Source organism: Microtus pennsylvanicus, chromosome 15, assembly GCF_037038515.1.
Source record: "Microtus pennsylvanicus isolate mMicPen1 chromosome 15, mMicPen1.hap1, whole genome shotgun sequence".
In the NCBI taxonomy this organism is placed as follows: domain Eukaryota; kingdom Metazoa; phylum Chordata; class Mammalia; order Rodentia; family Cricetidae; genus Microtus; species Microtus pennsylvanicus.
The window spans coordinates 7,299,292-7,325,272 of NC_134593.1; the positions used below are offsets into that span (position 1 = coordinate 7,299,292).

The following is a 25,981-nucleotide window of genomic DNA, read 5'->3' on the forward strand; positions in this document are numbered from 1 at the left end:
TGAGCTCAGAAGTAGATTCATTTTCCAGTTCCTCCCTTTAAGAGAGAAGAAAAACCCTCCCAGGCCTGCTGTCCTAGGTGCTGATGCTGGAGACAGCCTTGCATTCTTTGGCTCATATACTAATAAACCAAACATCTAAAATCATGGGAACACTGATCAGAGAGAAACTGAGAGGGTGGATTCTGCAGGATAAGGCTTTCAGGAAAAGAGATGGTTTATGAAAAATTTAAAACTTAAAAACCTAATTTGATCTGAGCTCAAACTCTACCCCTTGGTGAGCTGGTGTGTCGCACCATTGAAGTCTGTGGCTCACTCTCGTTTCATCTGACTGACAGAGTTGATGCCACAGACACAAGAAACTGACTGGCTGTTTTCCTACAGACTTTGACCACTTTCTCAGAAAGCCTTTGTTCCCTAGGGACTGTTCTCATTTCTAGGGTCCTACCCTTTCTTCTCCTTTCCAGAGCCAGGAGCCTACAGATTCTATTTTCTTTAAGAACCAAGATTGTTATTGCATTACCACGTTGCATGATGGATTATACTTCACCTCTCCCCCCACCCCAGTTTTTTTACCTCAAGAGAGTGTGAACTGAGGCACAAGTTCTTTGCTGTCTTTGCTGTCTTTGGAGGCCAGAGCTTGGTTTAGCACTGGGTGTACAGGAGCGTTGTATGGGTTACTTTTCTGTTTCTGTGATAAAATATTATGGTCAAAAGCAGTTTAAGGAAGGAGTCTATTTTGGGTTCCAGAGGGCTAGAATCCATAATAGTGGAATAGTCATGGCATGCCTAAGGGAGCAGGAGGCTGGCTATGTGGTGGTCCACAGGCTCAGATATTTGAATATGGGGTCCCCAATTGGTGGAACTCTTTGGGAAGGATTAGGAGCATGGCCTTGTTGGCAGACGTGTGTAACTACGAATGGACTTTGAGGTTCTAAAAGTCCATGCCATTCCCAGTGCCCTTCTGCCATGCTCCCCACCATAAAGATCATGGACTCCAACCTTCTGAAACTGTAAGCAAGACCCTAGCAAACTTACCCTTCTATAAATTGACCTGGTCATGGTGTCTTTATCACAACAATAGAAAACTAACTAAGATACAGGCTGATCATATTTTCAACTATACACAGGAAGCCGAGAGTTGCATAGATTCAAGGTCGGTTACTTTTGCTGTGTAGGATGTCTTTATTTATTTGATTTTTATAATAAAACTTACAAAATTCTTTTTTTAAAGGAATCAGAAACAGAGAGAGAACAGGAAGTACGATGAAGCCTCAAAGCCCACCCCAGTCACATACTTCCTCCAGCAAGGCTACACCTCTTAATGGCTTCATAACCTCCCCCAAACAGCACCGCCACTGGAGACCAAGTGTTCAAATGCATGAAGCTGTGGGCACAGTTCTCACTCAAACCACCATAAAAGCCCTCAAAAAAGCTCACACGTGAGCAGTTCTGCTGAACCATAGCAAGGAAAATCAGCCTCTTGTTGTGAGGGACAGGGCTGACTCACTGGCTCTCCAAGGCAGCCTAATATCGTACATAGTAGTTTCTCTCTACAGTCCTGGTCCCTGGAATGGTGGGCAATTGGTTACCCCAAACAAAAACAGCAAGAGCCCAGTGGAGGAAAGTGGAGGGATAAGGCTAGGAAGAGGAACTGGCTTTAAGGGATGCTTCAAAGATAAGATGAAAGGTACCTTTTATTCTGTTCCAGGATCACTGTTGCAAATTTAAATTGTCTCCTAGACACTGAAACATCAGAAGAATTATCTCTCTCTCCAGCAGAGAAATGTAAGATTTCAAGAGGACAGCATGCATAACGACACTGTAAAAGGAAACCTCTATAGCACACTCAATTGTCAGCAACGGCGCATTAAGCATCCTAATGCTTGCAGAGCTGCGGTAATTTGCCTCACACGACTGACTTACACTGCTCCCTGGAGATAATTTACCCCTGTTTGTGTACCAAAGGAGCAGAGCAAATCCTGCCTCATCTTCAGCCAAGAAATTATCTTGGTGGTGAGGATTTTGATGAAAGCTTTGCAACAGCCATGGGAGCCAAGAGATGGCAAAACCCCAACTCATTCAAAATCCTGCATTCTAGTTAGGAAACTGTTAAAGGAGTTAAAATATCCTATACCGTCTCCTGTTAAATCACAAAACCATGCTGATTTCCAAAAGTCCCTTGCACTGTGGATGAGGATTGCCTTTCTTCTAAGGAAGCTACCCTGACTTGGCTATCCCTTTCCATCTCTTCATGTGTCCATCCATGCTCCAACACCCACCCAGGCATCTATGCCTCCAACACCCACCCAGGTGTCCATGCCCCAACACCCACCCAGGTATCCATGCCTCCAACACCCACCCAGGTGTCCATGCCTCCAACACCCACCCAGGTGTCCATGCCTCCAACACCCACCCAGGTGTCCATGCCTCCAACACTCACCCTGGTATCCATGCCTCCTATCCACTTATATGTTCCTCTTTCCCCCATCCACAGAGCAGACGTAAGATTTCTGCACTTGACGTCGTTTCTACATGTCCAAAGCCCCGTATGCTCTATGGACTTGCCATTCTCTTCTCTCTGCACCTGTGTGCTGTCTATGCTGCCTGTTTCTTCTCCAAGCAGCCCAGCTGTGACCCTTTTTACCAACAGTGCTTTTTCCAAAATAACATTAGCTGGCATGTTGCTAAAGACTCTGCATCCCGTCTCCTTCTCCTATTCTCTTCTATTGTCTTCTAGACACTTATACAATGTGCTCCCCTCTCCCGACCATTCTGTGTGCTTTTTCTTGGGTTTGCTGCTGTCTTAGCTAGGATTTCTATTGATGTGATAACCAGGATAGCCAAAATCACCTGGAGGAGGGGTGTTTCACCTTACAGCTTCAGTCCATCATAAAGGAAGTCAGGGCAGGAACTCAAGACAAGACCTGGAGGCAGGAACTGAAGCAGAGGCCATTGATAAATGCTGTTTAATGAATTGCTCCATGGGTTGCTCAGCCTGCTTTCTTAGGCAACTCAGGACCACCTTCCCAGGGGTGGCTCAGCACTCATGGGTGGGCCCTCACCCTCCCACACTGATCATTAATTTAAAGACTTGCCCATGGGTTGGTCACACGGAGGCATTTTCTCAGTTGAGAGTCCCTGTTCCCAAACAACTCTCACTGTGTCACCGTCTCGTGAAACCCGCCTGTGCTGCTGCCTTTTTACCTTGGGCTTCTAGAGGCCTCAGCCTTACTCATCAGCATTCTTCAGTTAACATTTTCCCTTAAAATGACATGAAGAAATTAAGCCAAGTATGCAAGCTTACAGCCACTGTTTGCTTCTTCTGGCTGTAGTTCTGAGTCTCGCTGCTTCAAGCTCCTAATGACTTGACTTCCCTGCCCTGATGGACTGTAACCTGGGACTGGGAGCTGAAACAATCCATTCTCCTTCAGTTGTCTTTGTCAGTGAGTTTTATCATAGCAACAGGAACCGAAGCCAAGACAGAGTTTGTGTGTTGGACAGGGACTTGCCAAACGGGTTGGGATTCAAGAGCAATTTCTGCCCACCCACCTGGTACGTATGTGTAGGTGGCCATGATGATTATGAATATGGCCCAATGCTGGCTGTTTAGCCTCTCCCGTTGTCCGCAGTAGCAGAGCTGCAATACAGTTCTATTTCTATTGTGTCTCAAACCACAGAAGACCTGCCTGAGCAGCTGCCTCTGCCAGCTTCTGTCCCGCCTTCCTCCTCAGGTGACTGACATGTGTAAACACCATTAGCTCCTCCCTGGCAGGAATGTCTGTCCTTTTCGTCCCCTGCTCATGAAAAAGACATAAATATTCTGTGAACTGCTACATAGACTTCTGGCTTGAAAGCCCAACTCCTAAAGGAGACGACTTCTGTGGACCATTAGCCCTGGCAAGAGACTGTCATGAATTGGCTCCTGGAGAGCAGCTTTTCCACCCACTTGGCATTTAGCTCACTTTACAAAAACTGCTTCTGTAAATTGGCTTTTCCCCTCCTGGACCATAACAAAACGAGGGCAAGCGCCTTGCCTTCTTGTACTTCCCTGCATTTAGCAGAGGGCTAAGGCACAGCCTGGCCCACCTTAGGCCTCAATCATGTTGATTACAAGGCCATCACAGAAACAGGCCAAGAGACAAAGGTTTCTCTCGAACTGAGGTTTAGACTAACAATGAATGACGAGGCTGCATTATTAATGTTCTGTCAAATCTGTCAGTCAACAAATGTAATAGGGCCATTTGGAAAGGAAAGTATTTCAGAAGAGCTCCAGAAATAGATTTGTAAGCAGAGGTTTTCTAGAACCAGCAGTAGGTGCTTCCCACGCTTGGTGAGCAATGGCGACATTGCAAGAGGGTGGTAGTGATACTGGAAGGTGCATGAGAATTGCATGTCCCTTTAAAAGCCCTGTGTGTGTGAATGAGCAGCCTGGTTTAGGTCACAAGAAAATCAAGGCTTCAGGGAAGGGGAAACAGAGGCCCAGTCACTATAGAAGAAAGTTAGAGTGTCACCTAACACAAACCAAGCAGGTGATTCACAGAGAGGAGCCTAGCTTGTAAGAATCTGGGCATTACCTATGCTGACAGCTCTTCAATCTCTCATCCTGTCCAAACCCTCCCCTACGCTACCAATGGCTATAATCTAAGCCCAGGCAGAAAAGGTTCTCTGTCATTTTTCCAGGATCACCAGCTTCTCATGTATAGAAGTGGTTTAATAAAACTAACTTGCTGAGCCGGAAACTCTACTAGAGAAGATGGGCGTTTTGAGTAAGTGTTTATTTGTGCCTGAGCTGTTGGAGATTCACCATCGGCATCTGTAAAATGGGGAGAGTAAAATCAATCCTGCAGCATTTTTAACACCTGGAGATCGTGTGTGTGAAACTTCTTGGCACAAGGAGGTGTTAAGCATATGCGAGGCATTTTATTTTTCTGTCACAGAAATCAGTAGTGGAGCTAAGTTTTTGGTAGTAAAGTCAACTGTAGATACACGAGATGCATCCTACTCTAGGCAGAATGAATGAATACTGATGAATACTGTTTTAGGCGCAAGATAGGTGTGGTTGGACTATTCTATTGCTTTTCCTCTCACACGCAGATTTTAGGCCAAAAAAATCAATTAAAATGTTTTTAATGTGCAAGTACCCAAATCTTTCAAATACATCTCTTGAAAACCTAACTTTTTAGTTAGATGTTTAATATTTGAAATAAGATAATCAAGAAATCTTGAAAAACCTAAGCATAAAACGAAGAAGACCTACAAAAGTACACCAATAGAAACAGCAGGTGTTTTAACAAGGTATTTATTTAAAAAATGACTAAAATCATCAGTTATAAGAGGTGGAGGGGGTGTAACAAGTACAGTGGATAATGCTGGGGCGGGGCGGCTGGGTTTCTTAGAGAGCAAAGTGCTGAGCTGGGAATGCGGCTCACAGTTAAAGCATTGGCTTGCTATGCCCAAAGTCCTGGATTTGATTGCCAGCACCATAAACACAAACAGCAAGTAAACAAACAAACAAACAAATAGAATATATGAAAATAAAAAGTTGTAGTCTTACCTGCATGGGGAGCACCTCCTGGGACAACTCTTCCATTGCTCTAACGCTATCTGTTTAACTCAGAGCAAGGTGACCTCAGGCTAATCCCACGAAAGCTTTTATAAATGCCTCGCCAGTACAGTAATCCTGCTACAGTCAAATATCTTCTGTCTGTGAAATTCAACACAAATTATTTTTGAGATTTATTTTTAATTACATGTTTGTACATGTGTGCTGGAGTCTTGTGTAGATATGTGTGGTGGTGCCTGCACAGGTCAGAAGAGGGTGTTGAGACCTGTGGAGTTGGAGTTACAGGCAGTTGTGAGCTGCCCAACATTCGTGCTGGGAACTGAACTTGAGTCTTCTCCTAAAGCAGTATGACTTTTAAGCAACTCTCTAGTGCAGAAATGGCTTTTTAATGAAATAAAGCTTTCCACCTAATGTGTTGTTGAATTATTATATCTTGCTGAGAAAAAGAGTCATGTAATTATGACTATCAACTAACTCAAGTAAAAAGTATAGTATATAGTATATTTCTGCTTTCTGTGGTTCTTTGTTAATTCTACCATCATGAAAAAGATCCCAGCTCTTCCAGCCACTGAAAATTTTTTGCCAATCTGAAAGTCAGTTCCACAGTCAGCACATTATTTGAAATTTCGTCAGAAGAATCCTCCACCAAAGAATCTAGTGTTCCAGGTAGACCATGGGCATGCGTGCGGTAGATAACATAATCCAAGGGGGTGCGAGGGAAGGAGGTCGGTGCTCCCCAGCACCAGATCTACACAAGGTAGTTGCCTAATAATCTGGGAAAAGATGTTTGCTGATCTGCTCAGAAGGGCATTTGTGAGACCCAAGTTTTCATTGACATTTTGTGCCCGTGGGATATCAAGGCAGATGGTAGAGTCCTTGGTTTAGACGGTAATGGTGAATTTGACCTGTTATCATCCACATTATCTTTGTCCACACAGAAACTGCCCTGTTGCTTTGTGTTTCATTCACAATGCTTCCCAAAGACTTCTTTCCTAGTTATTCTTCATCTGCTTGACTTTTCCATTTATCTGAGAACACCACACATCACATTCAAAGTACTCAAGCAATTGCCTTGCTCAGTCAGCAGCTGAGCCTCTTGTTCCCCTTGGCTTTGAACTCGCTAGAGCAGATCCCCAGGGAACCCCTGCCTAGCACTTCCCAGTCTTTCCTGTGAGCTTTTTACAATACCCCACTACCAGCCATGGGAAGTAGACAAGAAGTCAGACAATGCAAAGACTTCCCCCCAATTGTTTTACTCATAACCTAAAGCTATGAGAATGAAAATCTGGACACTCGCTGTTTTCTGCAGAGAGGACAAGCCTCAAATAATTGAGAAGCAATGAAGTTGGACCCTACAAAGAAAGCTAACACTGTGAAGAGATGCTACCAGAGCTGGGTCCAGCTGTTCCTGCTTCAGGGATGGCTTAGCTATTCTGTCCCTGGGTTGCTAAACCCTAAAAACTCCCCTTTTTCCTAACCTAAGTTAGGGTGGCTTTCTAATGCATGACGTCATTGTTCTTGACTTCCACTATTGGTCACTGTTTTCACCTGTTCATTGTTAGTCACCATCTCTTAAACTCCCTGGTACTTCCTGTGAACCATGTAATCTGAACAGAAGAGGAAACAGAAGGGTGGAGATTCCCAGGGTTGTAATGGGCTCGGTATCTACACATCGATGTTGCTGAGCCCAGATTCCTACCCGATCTCCCCAGATAAGGCAGCCTGGGCTTTTAACTACTACCTGCTGTTTTGATCTAGTTTGGGCAGAACTTCCTTTTCAGAAACAGGCAGAGGCAGAAAACCAGGAGTCCCATGCTCTGTAGACTCTTATTGCAGAATCTTAGAGTTGGGCATTTGCTGGAATGCCCCACACTATATGCTTCGTGTATTCCAGTATTCAATCTCTTCTAAGTAGATAGCCCAACCTTCAACTCAGAACTCTGCCTGCTAACGTGTTGTCCATTCTCCAAGGCCACTTTTGATGTAGCCACAGAAATTTTTCTGCTCCATGCTTGACGTGAATTCATTCCCTTCTTGGTCCACAGTTCAAATAAGGTTATGGCTAATTGGTTGCCTATCCAACTTTAATACTGAGCTGAGAGCTCCAGGTAGGCATGGATTATGTATCCTTCTGTTGTTTGACTTTGCCCCTGACACAAACCTACTTAATAATAGATGTTTAATATCCATCTGTTGAGTCAAAATGAATTTGGGAGCATGCGGCGTCCCATCACTGCAGACAGAAAAATATTGTCCAGCCTAGATAGTTTTAAAACATGGCCCCTAATGTCCCTACTACTGTGGCTCATGTCTGGTTTGTGGAGAACTGATGGCAGTTCATCTATTGGAGAATTTTAGTTGTTAATTCTAAAAAAGTGAGCCTTAAACTTCATAGCCAGGCCGAGAGACACATTAGGAGTTCGAGCTGTGAAGCAGTCATCTCCAGTTTTGGAAATAAAGAAACCTAACAAATCCCACCTTAACAAGTTGGCCATAGTCAGCATCATCACTGACTGATAAAACCCATGACTGATAACAAAAAATGATACTCATCTCTCCATCATAGCCCAAACACATCACTAACATTATCATGAAAACAAAAAACCACGGGGCAAATATCACTTGATGGAAATTCTACAAAATAATTTATAATCACACCTTAAAACTGTCAAAATTATTTAAAACTAGGGAAAATGAGAAGCCATCGCAGACCGCAGGTGACTAAGGAGATGTGGTGACTGGATGTAACATGGTATCCCAGATGAGACACTGGACTATAAAGGGATATTAGTGATGAAACTAGTGGAATTCAAATGAAGGCTGGAGTCTCGTCAATAGCAATGCACCAATGTTTATCTTGCCATGCTGCCAAAGGCATCATTTGGAGTGGAAGAACCGAGTTGGTTGAAGCTCATCTTGAGCACAGTTCCTGCACAGCTGTTCTGGTCACAGACCCGTGGAGTCCATCCTGTGTTGATGAGAAGAGGAATGGGATATGGGGAGGGGGGAATCCTGAAGGCTGAGTTTTCATCTATCACATTGGATAAAGATTACAGGTGAAACTGAATTTTATCAGTCAAACTGGAAGGAAAGGGGGTGAAAGCAAGTGTGACACAATGCTTTGCTCCCCTTAAACTAACTGTGGGGCTGTGTGGACAGTTTTAATTTAGAATGCGAGTTTCCACCCAAGCATCATCTTCTAATATCACCTCCAGTGAATGAATCTATCAAAGCAAATGTCTTTAGAGACCCAGGGCCTCCCTCCATGTGTGTCCTTCCTTGAGGTTCCTTCACAGAGTAGAAATGAGTTTCTTGAGACTGTCACGGTCATGTGTTTGACTACCAAGGATTTTGAAGACACTTCTGACTTTTTCTGCTCAGAAGTTCTCAAACTGGTGTGTGCTCTGTCTTTCCAGGTACCTCCAGATCATCAGTCACTCGATGCAAACCAGGATCCAACTGCCCCAGTTCCCACAGCAGCATCAGCAGGCAACTGTCTCCTCTAGCTGTTACCGAAGACTCTGCTGCTCCTATTCTTGAACTCCAGAGCCGAGGACCCTCCGGAGTTTGTGGACACAGGGTTGAGAGACAGAGCAGAGCAGGTATGTGTGTGACCTCTTCTTGAGCAGTATACTGTAGCAGCCTTCTAGACAGCCATGGAAATGCTGCCTGGGGCACAGGAGGCAGAAATGTTTCACAGATCGTGGATGCAGGGATGGCTTATCAAATGGGAAGAGGGAGAAGTTAGGACATAAGACATGCAATTTATTAGGGATAAACAATGCCATAGAGAACCAAACTAAAAAATCTATTGTTAAAAAAGTTACATCATAGACTGTCAGTAACCTCTGGTGAAATTTACAAGGTAGTTCATTTTCTCATCTTCAAATGCCAAACCCAGCATCGTTTAGCTCAGCTCTGGGATCCAGTGATAACATTCTGTGTCCAGTCTGAAGAGAATGAAAACACCAGCCAAATCACACGCTGTGCTTTTGTTCTGGTCAGGACTCCTGGTCCCTGGCACCCATTCAGTCTTCCCAAGTTCCTATGCAGCAATGAACTGTTCAGCCTTTTCTGCTCACTTGAAACCTTAGTCCTTTGTCTGGTCATCACTCACTAACTCTGGGCTACTAGAGAGATCCCAGCCACACCCATGAGCTTCGGAGCGAAGCATGACTTTCTAGATGCAACTGGATTCACCCAGATGTTGCTAAAGATTCGGTGATTCTGTAGTCGTGGACACGTTATCTCCTGTCTCAAATAATGCTCTAAAGCCCCAAGTTCACACTCATTTCCTATCTTCTCAACAAATGACCACACATCTACCTCCCCAGAAAGGAAACAAACAAACAAACAGAATAAAGCAAAAGTTCCCTCTCTGTGAGGGAGACTTTGTTCACCAGGTAACATCATCACAGGATCTTCCCTGGCTAGGGGCTCCCTACCTGTCTGTGGCAGGCACTTCCTTCTCCAGTGCGCACCCCCTCCCTGTGCCCCTTCTTTTTGCATCCACAAAGCCCCCTCTCTCTGAGCCTTCAAGTGCTGCCAACATACCAAATCTCCTTCAAATTTCAAAACGTAGTAAAGATAACAGCAGAATATTTATTCATCATAACTGGCTAGTTAAAGAAAACAAAAGCATAGAGTTAAGAAACTTTTTAATGAATAAAAATGACAGTTTGTGAGATTTAAGTAGGGAGTGAGTGAATTTTAAAATGAGGCTGGAAAGGGAATGAAAAGCCCCTTCTGAAGCCCTCTGAACTTATGAATAGACTATTTTATATGAATAAAACCTAGACTAAAAGCGTGCTCAGAATAGAAAGACCTCAAGTTCAACTGACTTACAGCACCTTTCACCCAAGCCTCTAGACCAAGTTGGTTCGCGTTTCTTTTCTGGCCTCCTGACACATTCTAACGCCTTCATTCATCTTCATTTTCCCTTCTTGTCTTGGCATAAATCACAGGACATTTGCAGAACTGTTGCCAAGGCAGACCCTATCTGGAGGTAGTCAAGTGAGCTAGTTAAACCCTACTTCCTTGCTCACTGCAATGTCTCTGCATTGGGGACGTTTCGCCCAACCACATTGCTTCTCTGCTCTACGCAACCTCATCTCCGTATGAACTGGCCCATGTCATCTTGTGTCCTTATGCAAACTCAAGTCTTTCACCTTTGAACCCCTGGGACACAAGGAACAAAAGAGATCTGAGTGTCTCCGAAGTGTCTATCAAAAAAATAAGTCAGAAATGACAGTTTCAAACTGCAGTTATTCAAAACCCCAAGAATTCAGTACCATTTAGAAGACTAAGAAGTCCCAGGGTGACTTTTGTGCTCACACTTATATTCAGAATTCACTTTCAAAGATTATTCTTAAAAGCCTCCACCCAGGGTGTGAGGGGGAGTCAGTCTGACTTGGCTCACCAGGCAGTAGGAACATGTCCAGACAGGTTCTGGAAAGGAAAGGCCAGGTAAAAAAAAAGCCACACCCATCACTGCTTGCACCCCAAGTATAGTCTTGGGTCTCAGTTAAGTTCCTAGAGACATAAAACAACCTTGCAGCAATTCTGTGTCCCTGCAGGAAGCTACCATGTGGGATCTCAGCTAGGAGGATGTCCTCCTTCTCAGCTGCTGAGAGGTATATGAATCTATTTCTAACTTACTTGTTCTATCAAGAGAAAGGGCAACGATGGCTGTCAACTCCAGAGAGTTTGGATGATTTTCAGGGGAAAAATGCTCCTGAATTCTCTTGGTAAATGTTAAAATTCAAGAAAGTCTGCTATGTTTTCAGAAACACAATTGGACAGTAATCTATTATAAGATGGGAAATGACTTTGTATAGTCACGGTTCATTCTGTTCTTGGCCCACACCGGTTTCAGTTTAAGAGTCATCTGGTCCCGTTTGTATAAGATCCCCGGAGACTATAATAACAAGCATGCGCTTCTCAGACCTTTCATGTTGGTGGGTACAGGGCAGCTTTGACTCAGTTGTGTTCATCCCCCACATAAACTGGAAGAGCAGCTTGGTCTATGGTGGAGTTTCTGTCTTAGTCACAGAGAGGAAGAGAAGGAGACCTGGTAGAGCCCCGGATGTCTCTTAGAGCTTCTGCTACAGGGCAGCCACTGAATATGTCCCTTGGGACTATGTGAAGCCTACCACAGGTCTTTAGAAGCTGAGGTGTGGAACCTTCTTAAAGGCAAAGTATGTATATAATATAACACACACCACATGCATGCGCATTTTACCTTCTGGGTGGGGTCCAAATCCACACTGGACCCTGTCAAGTGAAGTCCATATAGAGGATGAACTTGGGGTGAGGTGCTGGAGGTGGCTCAACAATTAAGAGCACTGGCTGCTACTTTTCCAGAGGACCTGGGTTCAATTCCCAGCATCCACACGGTAGCTTCCAACTGGCTGACTCTAGTTCCTGGGGATTAGACAGCCTCTTCTAACCTTCACTGGCCCTGCACACACATGGGGCACAGACATATATTCAAACACTTTATATTTATAAAATAAAAAGAGCAAAATCCAGAAATGTAAAAAACAAACCCAAGAGATGAGCTGGGGACCGTTGTTTTCTTCCAATCACGCTGGTCATGCTCACAGTTGCATACATCTTCTTAAAGGAGCCAACACGTGTGATTGCTGTTTTACATCCCGCTCCTCCACATCTGTCTTCCTCTCCTGTTTCCAGGGGATGATGGGACACAGACTCATCCTGAGAGCAGTGGCCAAGAAAGCAGACTCAAGGCTCGCTGCCTGTCCTGCACGTCCGTGGTCCTGAAGGCCGTCTGGGGACTCTTGATCATCTTCTCAGTGTCATCGTCTTGGGTTGGAACCACGCAAATCGTCAAAATTACTTACAAGAATTTTTACTGTCCCTTTTTCATGACATGGTTTTCGACAAACTGGAACATTATGTTTTTCCCCGTCTATTATTCTGGCCATCTAGCCACAGCTCAAGAAAAGCAGTCACCAATGAAAAAATTCAGGTGGGTTCCATGTTTACTGACCAATAGCAGACGTTTCAAAACCTGTGTGATGTAAATGTGTCTATACTCACTGCTTTGGGATATGAATTGACTTTGTTTTGAAGTGAAGAAGCAAGATCTATGATTGGCAGGGAACAGGAGGAAACAGAATTGGTCCCCTCTGGAAACATTGTGTCTACACATGGCAGGCATTGAGATAGTCGGTGCTTTTGTGTCCCTTACCTTAGGTTGTCATCATCGTCATGGTAACAAACACCTTTCCAGGTGGTATTAATATCCTCATCTTAACCAAGATGAAACAGATTCCCAAAGGCTGAAAGTCTGCTCCAAGGTTAGTTGTATATAAATAGAACCCTGATTTACGTTCAGATTTATTTGTCTCTGAAGGTCATATGTTCAGAATGTCTCAAACGCTAGAGGAAAAATATCTATATTAATACATCTAATTTCTGTGATATGCACATGTTTGCTTGCTATTTCCAGCACTCTGATGTCTTCATGGATGAAATGGTCTTGCTTCCTAAGACTGGAGGCTTAGCACGAAGCAACTCAAAGAAATGCCCATCTCTGTGGTGGGAGCACATGGGCCTTGTCTGTTGCTCGGTAAACATACAGGGTGGTGGCTAGCCCACTAGTTGCATGGTTCTGGTGTTTGTCCAGTGCGAAGTCAGGTCCCCTCTGGGTGTGCTCAGGAACATGGCAGGGCTAGTATGAACTTTGTTCAGCACTCCTGGAAGGCAAAAGCAATGTTTGGGTCAGAGTTTCTTTGTGGGCTGCAGTAGGTCAAGTGTTTGCCTTGCAAACATGAGGATCTGGTTTTTATCCCAGAACAAACAAGAAGGCGATAAAGAAAAATCTAAGTATGGTTGAGCATACTTGTTATCCTAGCACTGGGGAAGTGGAGACAAGAGGAGCCCTGGAGCTCACAGGAAGGCCAGCCTACCAAGACCTGTGTCAAAAGACAATGTGGCTGGTGACTAAGGAATGACAGCCAAAATTGTCTGTCTTCTGGCCTCTGCATTCACACATACACCCATACACACACACACACACACACACACACACACAGATCCAGAGCTAAGAAACAGCATCAGCAACAAACGTGCTCACTGAGGGCCCTCCGTAGATCACAGCAACTCGTCTTCAATAAGATGATAACAGTTGGTCATACAGTAGCTCAAACAACCCCTCTTTATTCCCCCTGTGCTCAACAAGAAAAAATGACTATTATGATTGGTACATTCTAAGAACAGATTTTAAAACAACTTCCATTTCTTGTTACCAGCTTGGAAGTGTGAGGGAATGCCGAATTCATACTGTGAGTTGGTTTTCTGTATGTAACCATAAACATTCAATTTTAAAGAAACAAAAATTAGACCTAGATAGGTGGCTCAGCGGTTAAGAGCACATGTTGCTCTTGCAGAGGACCTGGGTTTGGTTCCCAGCACCCACATGGTGGCTCACAGCCATCCATAACTTCACTTCCAGGGGATCTGATGCCTTCTTTTGACATCTTTGGGCACCAGGCACACACACATTGTGTATGCATATGTGCACTCAAAATAATCATACACATAAAATAAAAATTTTTAAATCTAAATTTTCAATAAAAAAACTAAAAACAACAAATATTCTCGTTTTTGAAGAAAATCCTATGATTGTTTGTAGTTGTGAAAATAAATTTTGTATTTTGTTGCCATTAAAATAGAGGTCATCTTTTGGGTATGATTTTTCCCCCCAAGACAGGGTTTCTCTGTGTAATTCTGGCTATCCTGAAACTTGCTCTGTAGACCTGGCTGGCCTCAAACTCAGAGATCCACCTGCCTCTGTCTCCCAAGTGCTGGGGTTAAAGGTGTGTGCCATCACTGTCTGGCATTTGGGGCATTATTTTTTTTGTTTTGTTTTTTGGTTGTTTTTTTATTAATTTTCGAGGCAGGGTTTCTCCGTAGCTTTTGGTTCCTGTCCTGGAACTAGGTCTTCTAGACCAGGCATTATTTTTAATGTTGGCATTTAAAAAAAGAAAAAGATACCAAGGAAGTGTGATTATCAAACTGTAATTGTCATATTTGAAAACAGTTGTGTGTGCCTAATAATACTTGCACTTTTCTCCAAAGCTCCTGTGTTTTAGATACACGTGTGATAAAAAAAAAAAAATTAAAAAAGTTCAGAGAAAGGAGAGCAACTTCAGAGCATGTTAAACAAGCCATAGTGCTTTATCCAAGACGCACAGGCGGCGGCTGAACCTCTGCGTGGGGAGTGAGCCGCATCTCTCCACATCCCTCGCCTTGGACCAGCTCTGAGCATTGCTGTGCCTGGACAAGATGCCTCCACCTGTTAGTGTAGGTAGGGCGAAGCTGGCAATTTCTGAAACTGAATCAAAAGGTTTTTCCTGTGAGCACTGTCTCCCAGAGGACTGTCCCCTAGCCAGAGCAACGAGAGCTGAACATTGTGAGGAGACATCTTAGCTCTTTGAACTGTTTTCCCTGCGGACTCATTAAGGCCAGCTGCTCAGGAGGCACTCCCAGGGCCTTCGGGGCTGAACAGGGAGAGGTGAGTTAGTGTGTGAGACTGAACACGCAATCCTCCCAGAGTGCTGGATATTTTTTTTTTCTTCTGAGTAATGTGAAAGAATTTCATGTTTTTTTTTTCTTAACACTAACATCAAAGGAATTTTCAACAAAGTATCAAATCTGGGTGATAAAACATGTCCCCTCAACAGTGGACTTTGATGAATCCGTTGTTCCAATTAAATACTGCCGGAATCCAGGTGCCCCGGGTGCATTTGAAATTTGCAGAGAAAAAAGTTTTCACTATAGTTTTAACAAGAATGCTTCATTAGTTCAAAAATCAATCTCTAGAAACAATGAGTTCCATTCGAAGAGATGGCAGTCTGATGAAATACAGTTAAAATACCATTTGGCATACAAAGGGTGCTCAATGCCTAGGTAAGTAGCTGATGTTATACAGGAGGGCTTGATTAGTTTATCACTTCCCCCAGCTTCCAGCTTCATTCCAAGCGACACCACCTGTCAATGCCTCTTGTGCAGAAATTCTTCTCCCGTCACCCCCGAGGGAGGCACACTGCTCATTGCTTCTTAGTGCACATCCGTTCTTTGGGTGTTCACATCTCTCAGTAGCCAGTGCTTACCCTAACATATAGCTTTACATGGATCACCTAGCATTTGGCTATAGAAGGGGTCAGAGGAAGAGTTCTAATATCTACAACAGTAGTTACAGATGGGGCGCTAAGTGGCAGGGAGAGGGAGTGGGTGGAAAAGGAGACCAAGGAGAGGCTGGCTACCTAGGGCACGTGACCAGCTAGAGAGGAACAGCCTTTGCTAGGAATCAGTCTCAGGGCCACTTTGCCCAGGAGCCTCTCTCTCCTCGCTGTAGAACTGTGTTTCTTCCCTGCCCTCCTGGCTTTCCTTGAGACTCTCACCCTGTGACTCTGGGTAAGAACCATCACAGGGCCAGGGATAAGAAGAAAAGAGAAACCGTTCAATAAGAAATGGGTTTCTTCATGGTTTTCCATGAATGTGTAGTTACAAAGGCATCCAATGGTTGCGGATAAAATAATAAACCCGGACTCTCACTTCCTCTTAGTGTCTGACCAGGCAGATGTCCTACCCTACCAAGAGCAGACTTTGTGTCTGGTACAGTCTGGAAATGCTGCAGCTTGCCTGCTGTACGAAGCTGCCCCTTACTAGCACAAGCGGCTGAGAGCCCTTCTTGTTTCTGTGATACCTAAGACTTCTGTGTGCTCTCCCCAAGGCTTTGGCTTTAGGAATTGATTCCCATTGTTAAGGTTGTGTCTCTGTCAAGTTAAAAGTTCCCTGTGGGAAATTTCGTTTTCCTTTCATGAAAACTCCCAGCTCACATGAAAGCCAACCCCCATGGGACACAGTGTGTGTGTGTGTGTGTGTGTGTGTGTGTGTGTGTGTGTGTGTGTGTGTGTGTGTGTGTGCGCGCGCGCGCGCGCGCGCGCGCGCGGGCATGCTTCAAAAGCAGCGGAATGCCTGGCCATCTCAGGAGACTATGATGGGGTCCTGCTCTGTGCTGAGCAGCTGTGGGCTCTTTTCAAGGACCCCCTTGTACTTCCAAAAGCTCCCAGGTGACAAAGCTGGCTTCCGCACATTCTAGGGAGCCCGCGCTGAAGGACCCCAGTGTTTGCGCTCTTGCCTAACAATGGGCATAGAGTCAGCCAGACAAGATAAGCACCTGTGCCTCACCCTCTTTTTCTTTCCTAGGGAATGCAGTCGGATTTTTGGTGAAGATGGCCTGACGCTGAAGCTCTTTCTTAAAAGAACTGCTCCTTTTTCTATTTTGTGGACTTTGACAAATTACCTGTATTTACTGGCTTTAAAGAAGCTGACGGCCACTGACGTCTCTGCTCTGTTCTGTTGCAACAAAGCCTTTGTCTTCTTGCTGTCCTGGATTGTGCTGAAAGACAGGTTCATGGGAGTGCGGGTAATGGCACGCTCAATTCCATGCGCATGCGCGGTGCCGCCCTGCTGCCTAAATCTTAACCACCGCGGCTGCTGTCCCATGGAGTGTCTCTAAAACGTCCCCTACCGATTCTGAGTACAAATTGAAATTTGAAGATGTGTTAGGAAAGCCCCGGCAGTGGCAGCATCATGAAAGGAGAAAGGGATGTTTCTACTGGGAAGTCAGTTGATCACAACAGTAGTCTGAACCCGACTGAGAAATTCAGTTCCTTAGAATTAACTTCTAGAATTATTGTCACAATCAATTCCTGTCCTCAGCAAAGAGAGGTCTGAGAAAATAAGCCACAGTAAAGATTGGGATTTGCTTTTGTCAATCAGCATATTTTGGAACAACCCCCAACCTGTCCTTACCCAGATGGATCTAATTAATATTGGTGTAAGTAGATAAGATTACCAAACATTAATTAAAGTCACTGGTAATGGCACAGCGCTATTCAAAGTGGCTATATATCTAGCGTGATTAATCTAGGGATGGAAAGAAAAGCAACCACTTGTACTTTGGGGTACAAATCCTTAACTGAACTATGTTAAATGTGTACTGCCACCACGTTCTGAGTCTCTCCCTTTTAGTAGTGAGATGGAATTTTAAATATAATTTAATATAAGTTTTGTGTGCTTATTCCATGTTAGAAAGAGATTTCTCAAAAACTATGGGGGATTTTAGGAGCTGGACCCCATTCCTGTCTGACACGTTCTAATCCATAGCAAGCCACTAATACTTGACAAGGAAACCCACACAAGGAGCCTTCGTTTCTGAAGTATCAAGATTGTGTAATCTATGCTTTTCTGGAAGAGCTGTCCAAGATTGGGTTTGAAATGTATTTTTCTCCCCAAATATTGTTCTAGTTGACAATATGCCTAGGCCCTTGACTGTTTCCAAATGCTGAAGTTAACATCTATAAAGACACAAAGTGCCCAGCGGACATTGAATGGAAACGAATGTCTATGGGGAGACACAGTGCCTGAGAGCCAGCCACTAAAGCCACTTTCACTTTAAAGGGAAATTAAGAGCCAGGGGCACTGGTGTTGACTGCAGTAGAGGCTGGAAAAGGAGGTACACTGCAGACCAGGAGTTCAAGAGCAGCCCGGTTAATAGAAAGACTCCATCTCTTTAGGGGGAAAAAGAGAGAAAAACAAAACAAAGCAAAAAAAAAGTTACAAAATTTCTAATTGTGTTTGAGAGATATTACCCAGAAATTCAAAGTGGAAACTTGACCTGAACAGTGAAAAGATAGACTTCATAAGAAATAAAATAAAATATTCTTTCTTCTTCCCTTTTTTTCTTTATTTCTCTTTTTAGAATGCATATACTCCACTGAATAACCTCATATTTACATCCAAAGGGCCCAGGGTTGTGTATTTATAGCAGAAGTACTCTTGTGGACTGTCACTATGAGGAAGTTTGACAAACCCATGTGAACAGGGACCCTTCCTGCCCTGTTCACTGTGCCATCCAGGAAAGGCTACCTCTGTTTTTTGGCCCCATGCAATATTCAAATGTGAGCACTTGCTTTAAAATCAACTATTTTCAGGTGGCAACAGCAAAATGTTAAGCTAAGTATAGGGACCCTCATGCACTTCCCATTTAGCTACCTTGATCATATTCATCAAGTCAGCCACCAGTGTTTGCAGCACTAGAATAACATAGAACACAAAGTCCAACCTTAGCTGCTACTTGAAGATTTAATCCACTTTATTAGTAATGATCATTAAAAAAAAAGAGAGATTGGGGGCTGGAGAGATGGCTCAGAGGTTAAGAGCATTGCCTGCTCTTCCAAAGGTCCTGAGTTCAATTCCCAGCAACCACATGGTGGCTCACAACCATCTGTAATGGGGTCTGGTGCCCTCCTCTGGCCTGCAGGCATACACACAGACAGAATATTGTATACATAATAAATAAGTAAATAAATAAATATTTTTAAAAAAAAGAGAAATTGTCTTAGATAACTAGGGTAAGTTCTAAATCCAAAACTCGGGTATCATACCCCTGTGAGAGACTCTGAGGAGAGGACACCGTGACTCCAGGGAGGCTGGAGAAATGGATTCACATGGCAGGGACTGGATTCTCTCTTAAACATTGCCTTTGGGAGTATAGCCTTGCAGAAGTCTGAATTCCGGGCCTCCAGGTCTGTGTGAGACCTCGTCTCTTTTGTTTCTGGTCACCATGGTTGTGGCCATTTGTCCCAGCCGTCTTGAGTGACTGGTAGAGATTAATAAACCCAGAAGAGAAAATTCTAAGTAGCTGACAAACACTTATCAGTAAACCTGCCCACAAAGTGGAGATGTTAGAGACGTCAAAGAAGTGTAAGTGTCGGGAAACCTGGTAGAAGTCTAGGGCTCACCACGATGTGTCAGGAAGGGGTCCGTGCCCCCACTCCTGAAGGATATCGGGATCCAGTTTTAGCAATGCCCACAAACAAACAGTAGAGTTGGGAAGGCACCAAAACATATTCTGCATGTTACCTTTTGACAGATCAGCAATTCTTTTTCCTCTCAAGGCATAGAGAGCACACATATAATTAGATCACTTGAGAAATGAAAAGAGGTTGAACACACAGAACTAGCAACCTAAATGCTGCTCCAACTGTCCCCATATGTAAATAATCCAAGGCTTTGTCGGCCCCCTCACACCCCACCAAGTCATTCTCCTCAACTCCAAAACACAAAGGGCTGCTTCTAGTCACAAGGCTAACATTTCTCTTTCCTCCTCAGGCTAAAGCTTGGGAGTTGGGGAAGGCTTGAGGGGGACAGGGATGTAAGCAGGTGTCTTTGAATTTAAGCTCTCATTTTTGGCTCCTAGAAAGATCCTGTTTAAGATAAATAATGATGGCTTTCTTTGCTTTATGTTTTTTAATTTCAAAATAACACCATGGACAAAAGAAAAGATGTTTTCGGCTATAGCAGTATCAATAAACACAGCCTATGTTGACTGACGGAGAGTACTCATGTAATAACAGACATGTAAACATAGCCTATGTAAACTGACAGGTAACGCTCATGTAATAACAGACATGCAAACACAGCCTATGTGGACCACTGACGGGTAGCAGTCATGTAATAACAGACATGTAAACACAGCCTATGTGGACTGACAGAGAGTACTCATGTAATAACAGACATGTAAACATAGCCTATGTAAACTGACAGGTAACGCTCATGTAATAATAGACATGCAAACACAGCCTATGTGGACTGACGGAGAGTACTCATGTAATAACAGACATGCAAACACAGCCTATGTGGACTGGCAGAGAGTACTCATGTAATAACAGACATGCAAACACAGCCTATGTGGACTGACAGAGAGTACTCATGTAATAACAGATTATCCGTTATGAGTCACTTGTCCATACTTTGTCTCCTTGGACTACTGATTGAAGTACACATAGAAAGAAAAAAAAATCACCATTTTTCTATTATGAAGTCATTTCATCCAATTTATTGGTAATCTGTGGTGTGTCAGACAGCTCTTTAAGGAGGAGCAGTTTACAACTAATTTGATTATCCCATGGAAATTTGCAAACTTCATATTTAAAAGATATTAAAAAGCCACAATCCACCTCTTGTAGCCTTTCGTGAGGCTGTTTTCCTACCTCTGAGATTGTGTGTACTTAATTATATTTCTTAAAATTGTGGAAGCCACCACTGCAGTTGCTCCACCAAAGAGTGCTGACCCTGGGCTCTGTCACCAGCAACACAGAAGCAAAGAACACAGGCGGGAATGCCCTCTGACTAGGGCTTTTCCTCCCTGTCACAGGCTCACTCCAACAAGAATTAGCTACCAGAATAGAAATTTAGAACCTTCTTCTGATATCTTGATCCTCTCTTACATTTTGCATCATTATTTAATTTTTTTTCATTTTCAAATTAGTGAAACGGAGAGTTCTTGGGTAACTGATGGCTGGAGAATGCTGAAACAGATTCCAACTTTCTTAGGAATACAGGGAATGAATTTGTGTTCCTTTAACATGTGTTCCTGTGGCAACCAAACCCCCCATTATGTTAGTTCCTAGCATAAAGAAAGTGATCTCACTTTGAATCGGATTTTATGCGGATAAAAATAGTCCTGGGGGGACTGAAAGTGTAGAGGCCCAGCTCCCCGAGTGTCCTGTGGACTTGTTGCCTAGTCTTGATGGCTAGGGATTCCCCACCCTGCTTTGATTTCTCACGTTTCAGCTCTTGTTCAATTTGTGGTTCAGAATGAAAGATACAGTTCCTTCCATAGCTTTAAATATAGCACTGTAGAAGTTTAAGGATTCAGTGGATCCTTGAAAAGAGGTCTATTGAAATCCACCTAAAAGCTCTGTTCATACAGCTCTTGATGGCTGAGCTCTTAATTGGTGCCTCAGTCTCAACCACTGATATATAGCCTTGAACTTGAGGGAAACATGGTCAACAACATAGTTTAGTATCTTCATTCTAGGACTTCTTGTTGTCTTTGAGGCTCAAGGGTTTCTTGTAAACCAGTGAAGTTTTCCACACTCATCTAACTTCAAAAATCAGAATTGTCCTCAAGGAAACACGTTAAGATTACAGTTTCTCACTTAGACCTGTAAGCATCTTATGGGAATTTTGTAGGAAAATTGTGGGGTGAAGGTTTATTTCAATGACTTGGATCCTTACATGGGTGGTTTTCTGAGACAGAGTAATTCTGGAAACCATTTAAGAATGGGATTCAGAGAATGAGACGACAAGGGGGCTGCACAGAAAAGGGGAAATATAGAGATACAGGAAAACACAAACAGCCAAAGTCCAGATGCTCCTCTTGACTTTAATGGGTTTTTTGTTTGTTTGTTTTTGTTTTTGTTTTTATTTTCTTTTTGAAAAGTAAAAGAAGTCTTATCCTCCTGCAGGACTGCAGATGGTATTTAGCATAACGGGCTTCAGAAACGGGGCTCAAATGGCTTCACAGCCCCTGAAAGTTAATGCCCATAACTCTGAAGGATGGCTTGCGAAGAAGAGAGTTGACTCAGGCTGTGTCACTGGGCTGGCATGAGCACCAGATGTACTCAGTTCAAGTAGTCACACTGTCTATAACAGAACAGAGAACTCTGGGATGTTGTAGATGGCAGCACAGTTTTGTGGTCACAGTGGTGACTAACGTTGTCACCCAAATCAGATAACGATGACCACAGTTTTACTCGTCTTACTTAGATGCTTATAGTTGGTTAGGAAACTGAATCCAGAATAATCTGTAAGAAAAATCATGCTTTTCAAAAGCCAAACATGTAACCCCACTAGATATTTCATTTTTGGGGCAAAGAAAGTTTTCAGGGGAGGTAGAGTGTCACAGTTTTCCTGGATGTTCAACATGAGTGTGTGGAAGAGCTTTAAGATGTAGGCTTCCTGGGACTTCCCGACTCATGCTAAGCAGAGTCCTTCTGTGTTCCTGTTAAATCAGTGTCCAAGCCTTTGAAGACTGATTTGGAAAATGGATGTGGCTTACATCTGTGCTTAGGGTGTTCGTTATATTAAGGTTTGGAGTGTTTACTCTTTGAAGTTTAAACCAAAGATACCAAGCAGAGCTGTTCTAGGGTCATCCAAGTGGATGTCTCCAAATAGGCTTTCCAGCCAATGCATTCCTGCAGGCTCAGGATGGGCTGAGATCCATTCCTACCTTCCAGCTCTGTCCACCAGAAATACACCGAGAGTCTCTTAAAGAATGAGGTAGAGAATTTATCTATTCAGATTATTACAAATTTAAACTTAAAATATAGAAAAAGTTTATTTGCTCACTAGGAATGTACTATATGCCTTATAAATCAACCGCCCCTAGCATGGAGATGGGTTTTTCTAATCCCTCATAAGACTCAGATTTTATGCTTTCAGAATTTAACGAAGAGTTATCTGGCCCCCTAAGGGGAAAACCACCTCTCCCCATGCAAGCAATTGAAACAGATGCTGGTGTAATTGGCATGTCAATTCAAATAGTTCAGGCAAATATTTTCACAAGCTCTTGAAGATGCTTGCTACGGCTATAATTTCCAATTGCTATGAAAATATGTCCTCTTTAGCCATATCCAAGTCTCTTTTTGAGAAAACTCTTCATTCACATTTATTTTTTTTTTTTTACTTCTGGCTAAGGAGGAAAGGGACGCTCCTACCTGTGCTTGTCTTGGAATTAACCATATCATCTGTTTAACAGTTCCTAGACAAGGGTTTTCTTTATTCAATTGTTGGGGCAGTGCTTTTTTCCCTAGTTCTCTTCATTCAGGAGAAATATATTATATATATATATATATATATATATATATATATATATATATTATACAGTGCCCTAAATACAATTACCTTATAAACACAGCTAACCATGCTCAAGTTCATTAGTATTAACACTGTTTTATTAACAATATTTGATCAAAAAATAGAACTGATGGTTGACTAGCAACATTTTAATCATCCAAGTTCAGTGTTCAGAAGGAAATCTGTTTCTGCACAGGAACATGTTAGGTGGTAAAGACGATGTAAACACAAAATCAAATCGGAACGCAGCTGGCCAATATTCCTTTTCATTTCTCTGAAACGACACTGCCCCAATATGGTTACATTCTATATAGCTGAGCAATAAATTCCAAATCAAAGCAAGTGATTGCCTTCCAGAATGCTCAGATATAGATAACCTCCTCATGGGTTTACTTATCAGCCTATGACTTTTTATTTGTAAACTGTCCCCAGTACTTTCCAATGTGTGTATTAATTCCTACACACACACACACACACACACACACACACACACACACACAGGGGCAGGTGTTAAGGAGAAAGCCAGGCAGCTAGCTTTTGCTCACCTCCCTGGTAGCTTGTAGTAATCTATCTCTAACATGTAGGGTCTGTTTTCAAGGGTTCCTCCTCCTGGTTTTTATAAAAGACACTTAAACGTAAAGCTGTCCTGAGGCAACCATGGGCTTGCCAGTGTGTAAATAACAAAAGCATCACTGGGTTGCCACCACCAGGAGCACACTCTGAACTGCCTTCAAGGTTTTACTTCATTTTGTATCATAATAATGCAATAATAGCATTCAAAATGACCCAAAACATCCCAATTGTGAAAAAGTACCTGCAGAGGCACTGGTTTTGAAATACTCAGAACTGGGAGGCTGGAGGGATGGCTCCAAGGTCCTGAGCTCAGTTCCCAGTAACCACATGGTGTCTCGCAACCATCTTGAATGAGACCTGGTGCCCTCTTCTGGTGTGCAGACATACATGCAGACCAAACATTGTATACATAATAAATCAATCTTTAAAAAATGCTCAAAAGTTCATCTCCCTACTGTTAAATCCCTTACAGATTCTCATCTTGAATTTAAAGTCGGTGAGGAAATATTATGTTCCTACTATAGGGTGCTTATTTTACTGTTTGCTGTAATTTTAAGTGCTTTCCAGTGGGACAAGTTCAGGAAAAGGGATAAAGCAGGTGTAAGCACAGGCCACTCCAAATGAGCTCCTGAACAAACCCACAACACACTCCTGACAACAAACCATTTCAGCCTTGTCAAATTATTCGCATTTCTACTTGTAAAGTTAAGAATGCTCTAGCAAGGTGATAAAAATAAAAGGAAATTAAATTAAATTATCTTTCTGTGGTTTATTTTTTTAAATCAATGAATTTGCATGTGAAGAAAGGGAGAAGAGGCCTCAGAGGGCATTCCAAGTGACTGATGCCCATTTAGCTCTCCCCGTCTATGTTGTTGAAAGGTCTTTCTGCCCTTCATCCAGGGCTTCCTCATCAAGTCTTGGTGATGTTCAGAAACACACACTGGTCCTAGGAGCTAGTTAAGATGTATACGGAATTAGTAGATGAAAATGGTTAGATGTGACTTCCTGCTAAATCCATTTTACCAACAAGGATATTAATCTCCAGGATTAATATTAAGATGAACAGTACAAGCTCAAAGTTCCCTTAATCAGCCCAGCTTTTCCTATTCTATGCCTGTGGCGTGAGCAGACTGGTCTCTTTGACACCGACCCTTCTCAAACGTAAACACTGATGACAGAAGAGGTAATTGGCCTTAAGGAAGTACTTAGCTGCTTTCAGGGGCTTGAATAGCTTGATCTGGGATGTAAATACATAATTTTTTTTTCTCTGCTTCTTTCCATTCTGTTTGACAGATAGTTGCCGCAATAATGGCAATTACGGGCATTGTCATGATGGCGTACGCAGACAATTTCCATGCTGACTCCATCATAGGTGTGGCATTTGCAGTGGGCTCAGCCTCTACATCCGCGTTATATAAGGTATGTCCGTGTCGTGCGTTATATAAGGTATGTCCGTGTCGTGCGTTATATAAGGTATGTCCGTGTCGTGCGTTATATAAGGTATGTCCGTGTCGTGCGTTATATAAGGTATGTCCGTGTCGTGCGTTATATAAGGTATGTCCGTGTCGTCCTCTATAGTCAACTGTGCCTCGTAGCTCAGGACGAAGCCACAAAATAGGGAAGGGCAATGACAACCCTAAAAAAAAAAATACAGGTGTGTTAAATAATGGTAACTAAGTTCCTTTTCGGTCAATACTTGTGTGGTGGGCATCTCACAGGAAATTTCACCGGTGTTGACATGTCCTTACTTACCATTGATCCTAATTCTACTTACTGGATGAAAGAATTGAAGCTTTAAAAGATTAACTCTCCAAGGTTGTAGTGAGGTCGCAAAGTTGGACTGGAGCCAACAATGCACCCCACCCCACCCCCAATCAGGCAGTTACAGCAAGAATGTAAGGAAAGCAACTCCTCTCTTCTATATTATTTTTCACTTGGGTATATGGTAATTGTGCTAACTCCATGGAGGTATTAAAAATAATAAGCTGTCATTTGAGGGGATGCTGTTTGCTACCAGGGAGGCCACACGATAAAGAACCCATGGCATTAGCAAAATGAAGACACCGTGCTCTGCTATGTGGACTTGTGTACTGTCTCTCCTGGATT

At 43.1% G+C, this 25,981-nt stretch overlaps 1 protein-coding gene across 1 annotated transcript in view; it reads left to right on the plus strand.

The window, feature by feature from the left end:
- The window catches only part of Slc35f4 (solute carrier family 35 member F4), a 221,032-nt gene that overhangs the window by 187,429 nt on the left and 7,622 nt on the right, over positions 1-25,981 (plus strand). The window contains exons 2-5 of the mRNA XM_075949106.1: positions 8,980-9,165; positions 12,257-12,554; positions 16,802-17,021; positions 25,169-25,294. Of these exons, the coding sequence (XP_075805221.1) occupies positions 8,980-9,165; positions 12,257-12,554; positions 16,802-17,021; positions 25,169-25,294 (830 nt within the window). The remainder of the gene's footprint in view (positions 1-8,979; positions 9,166-12,256; positions 12,555-16,801; positions 17,022-25,168; positions 25,295-25,981) is intronic.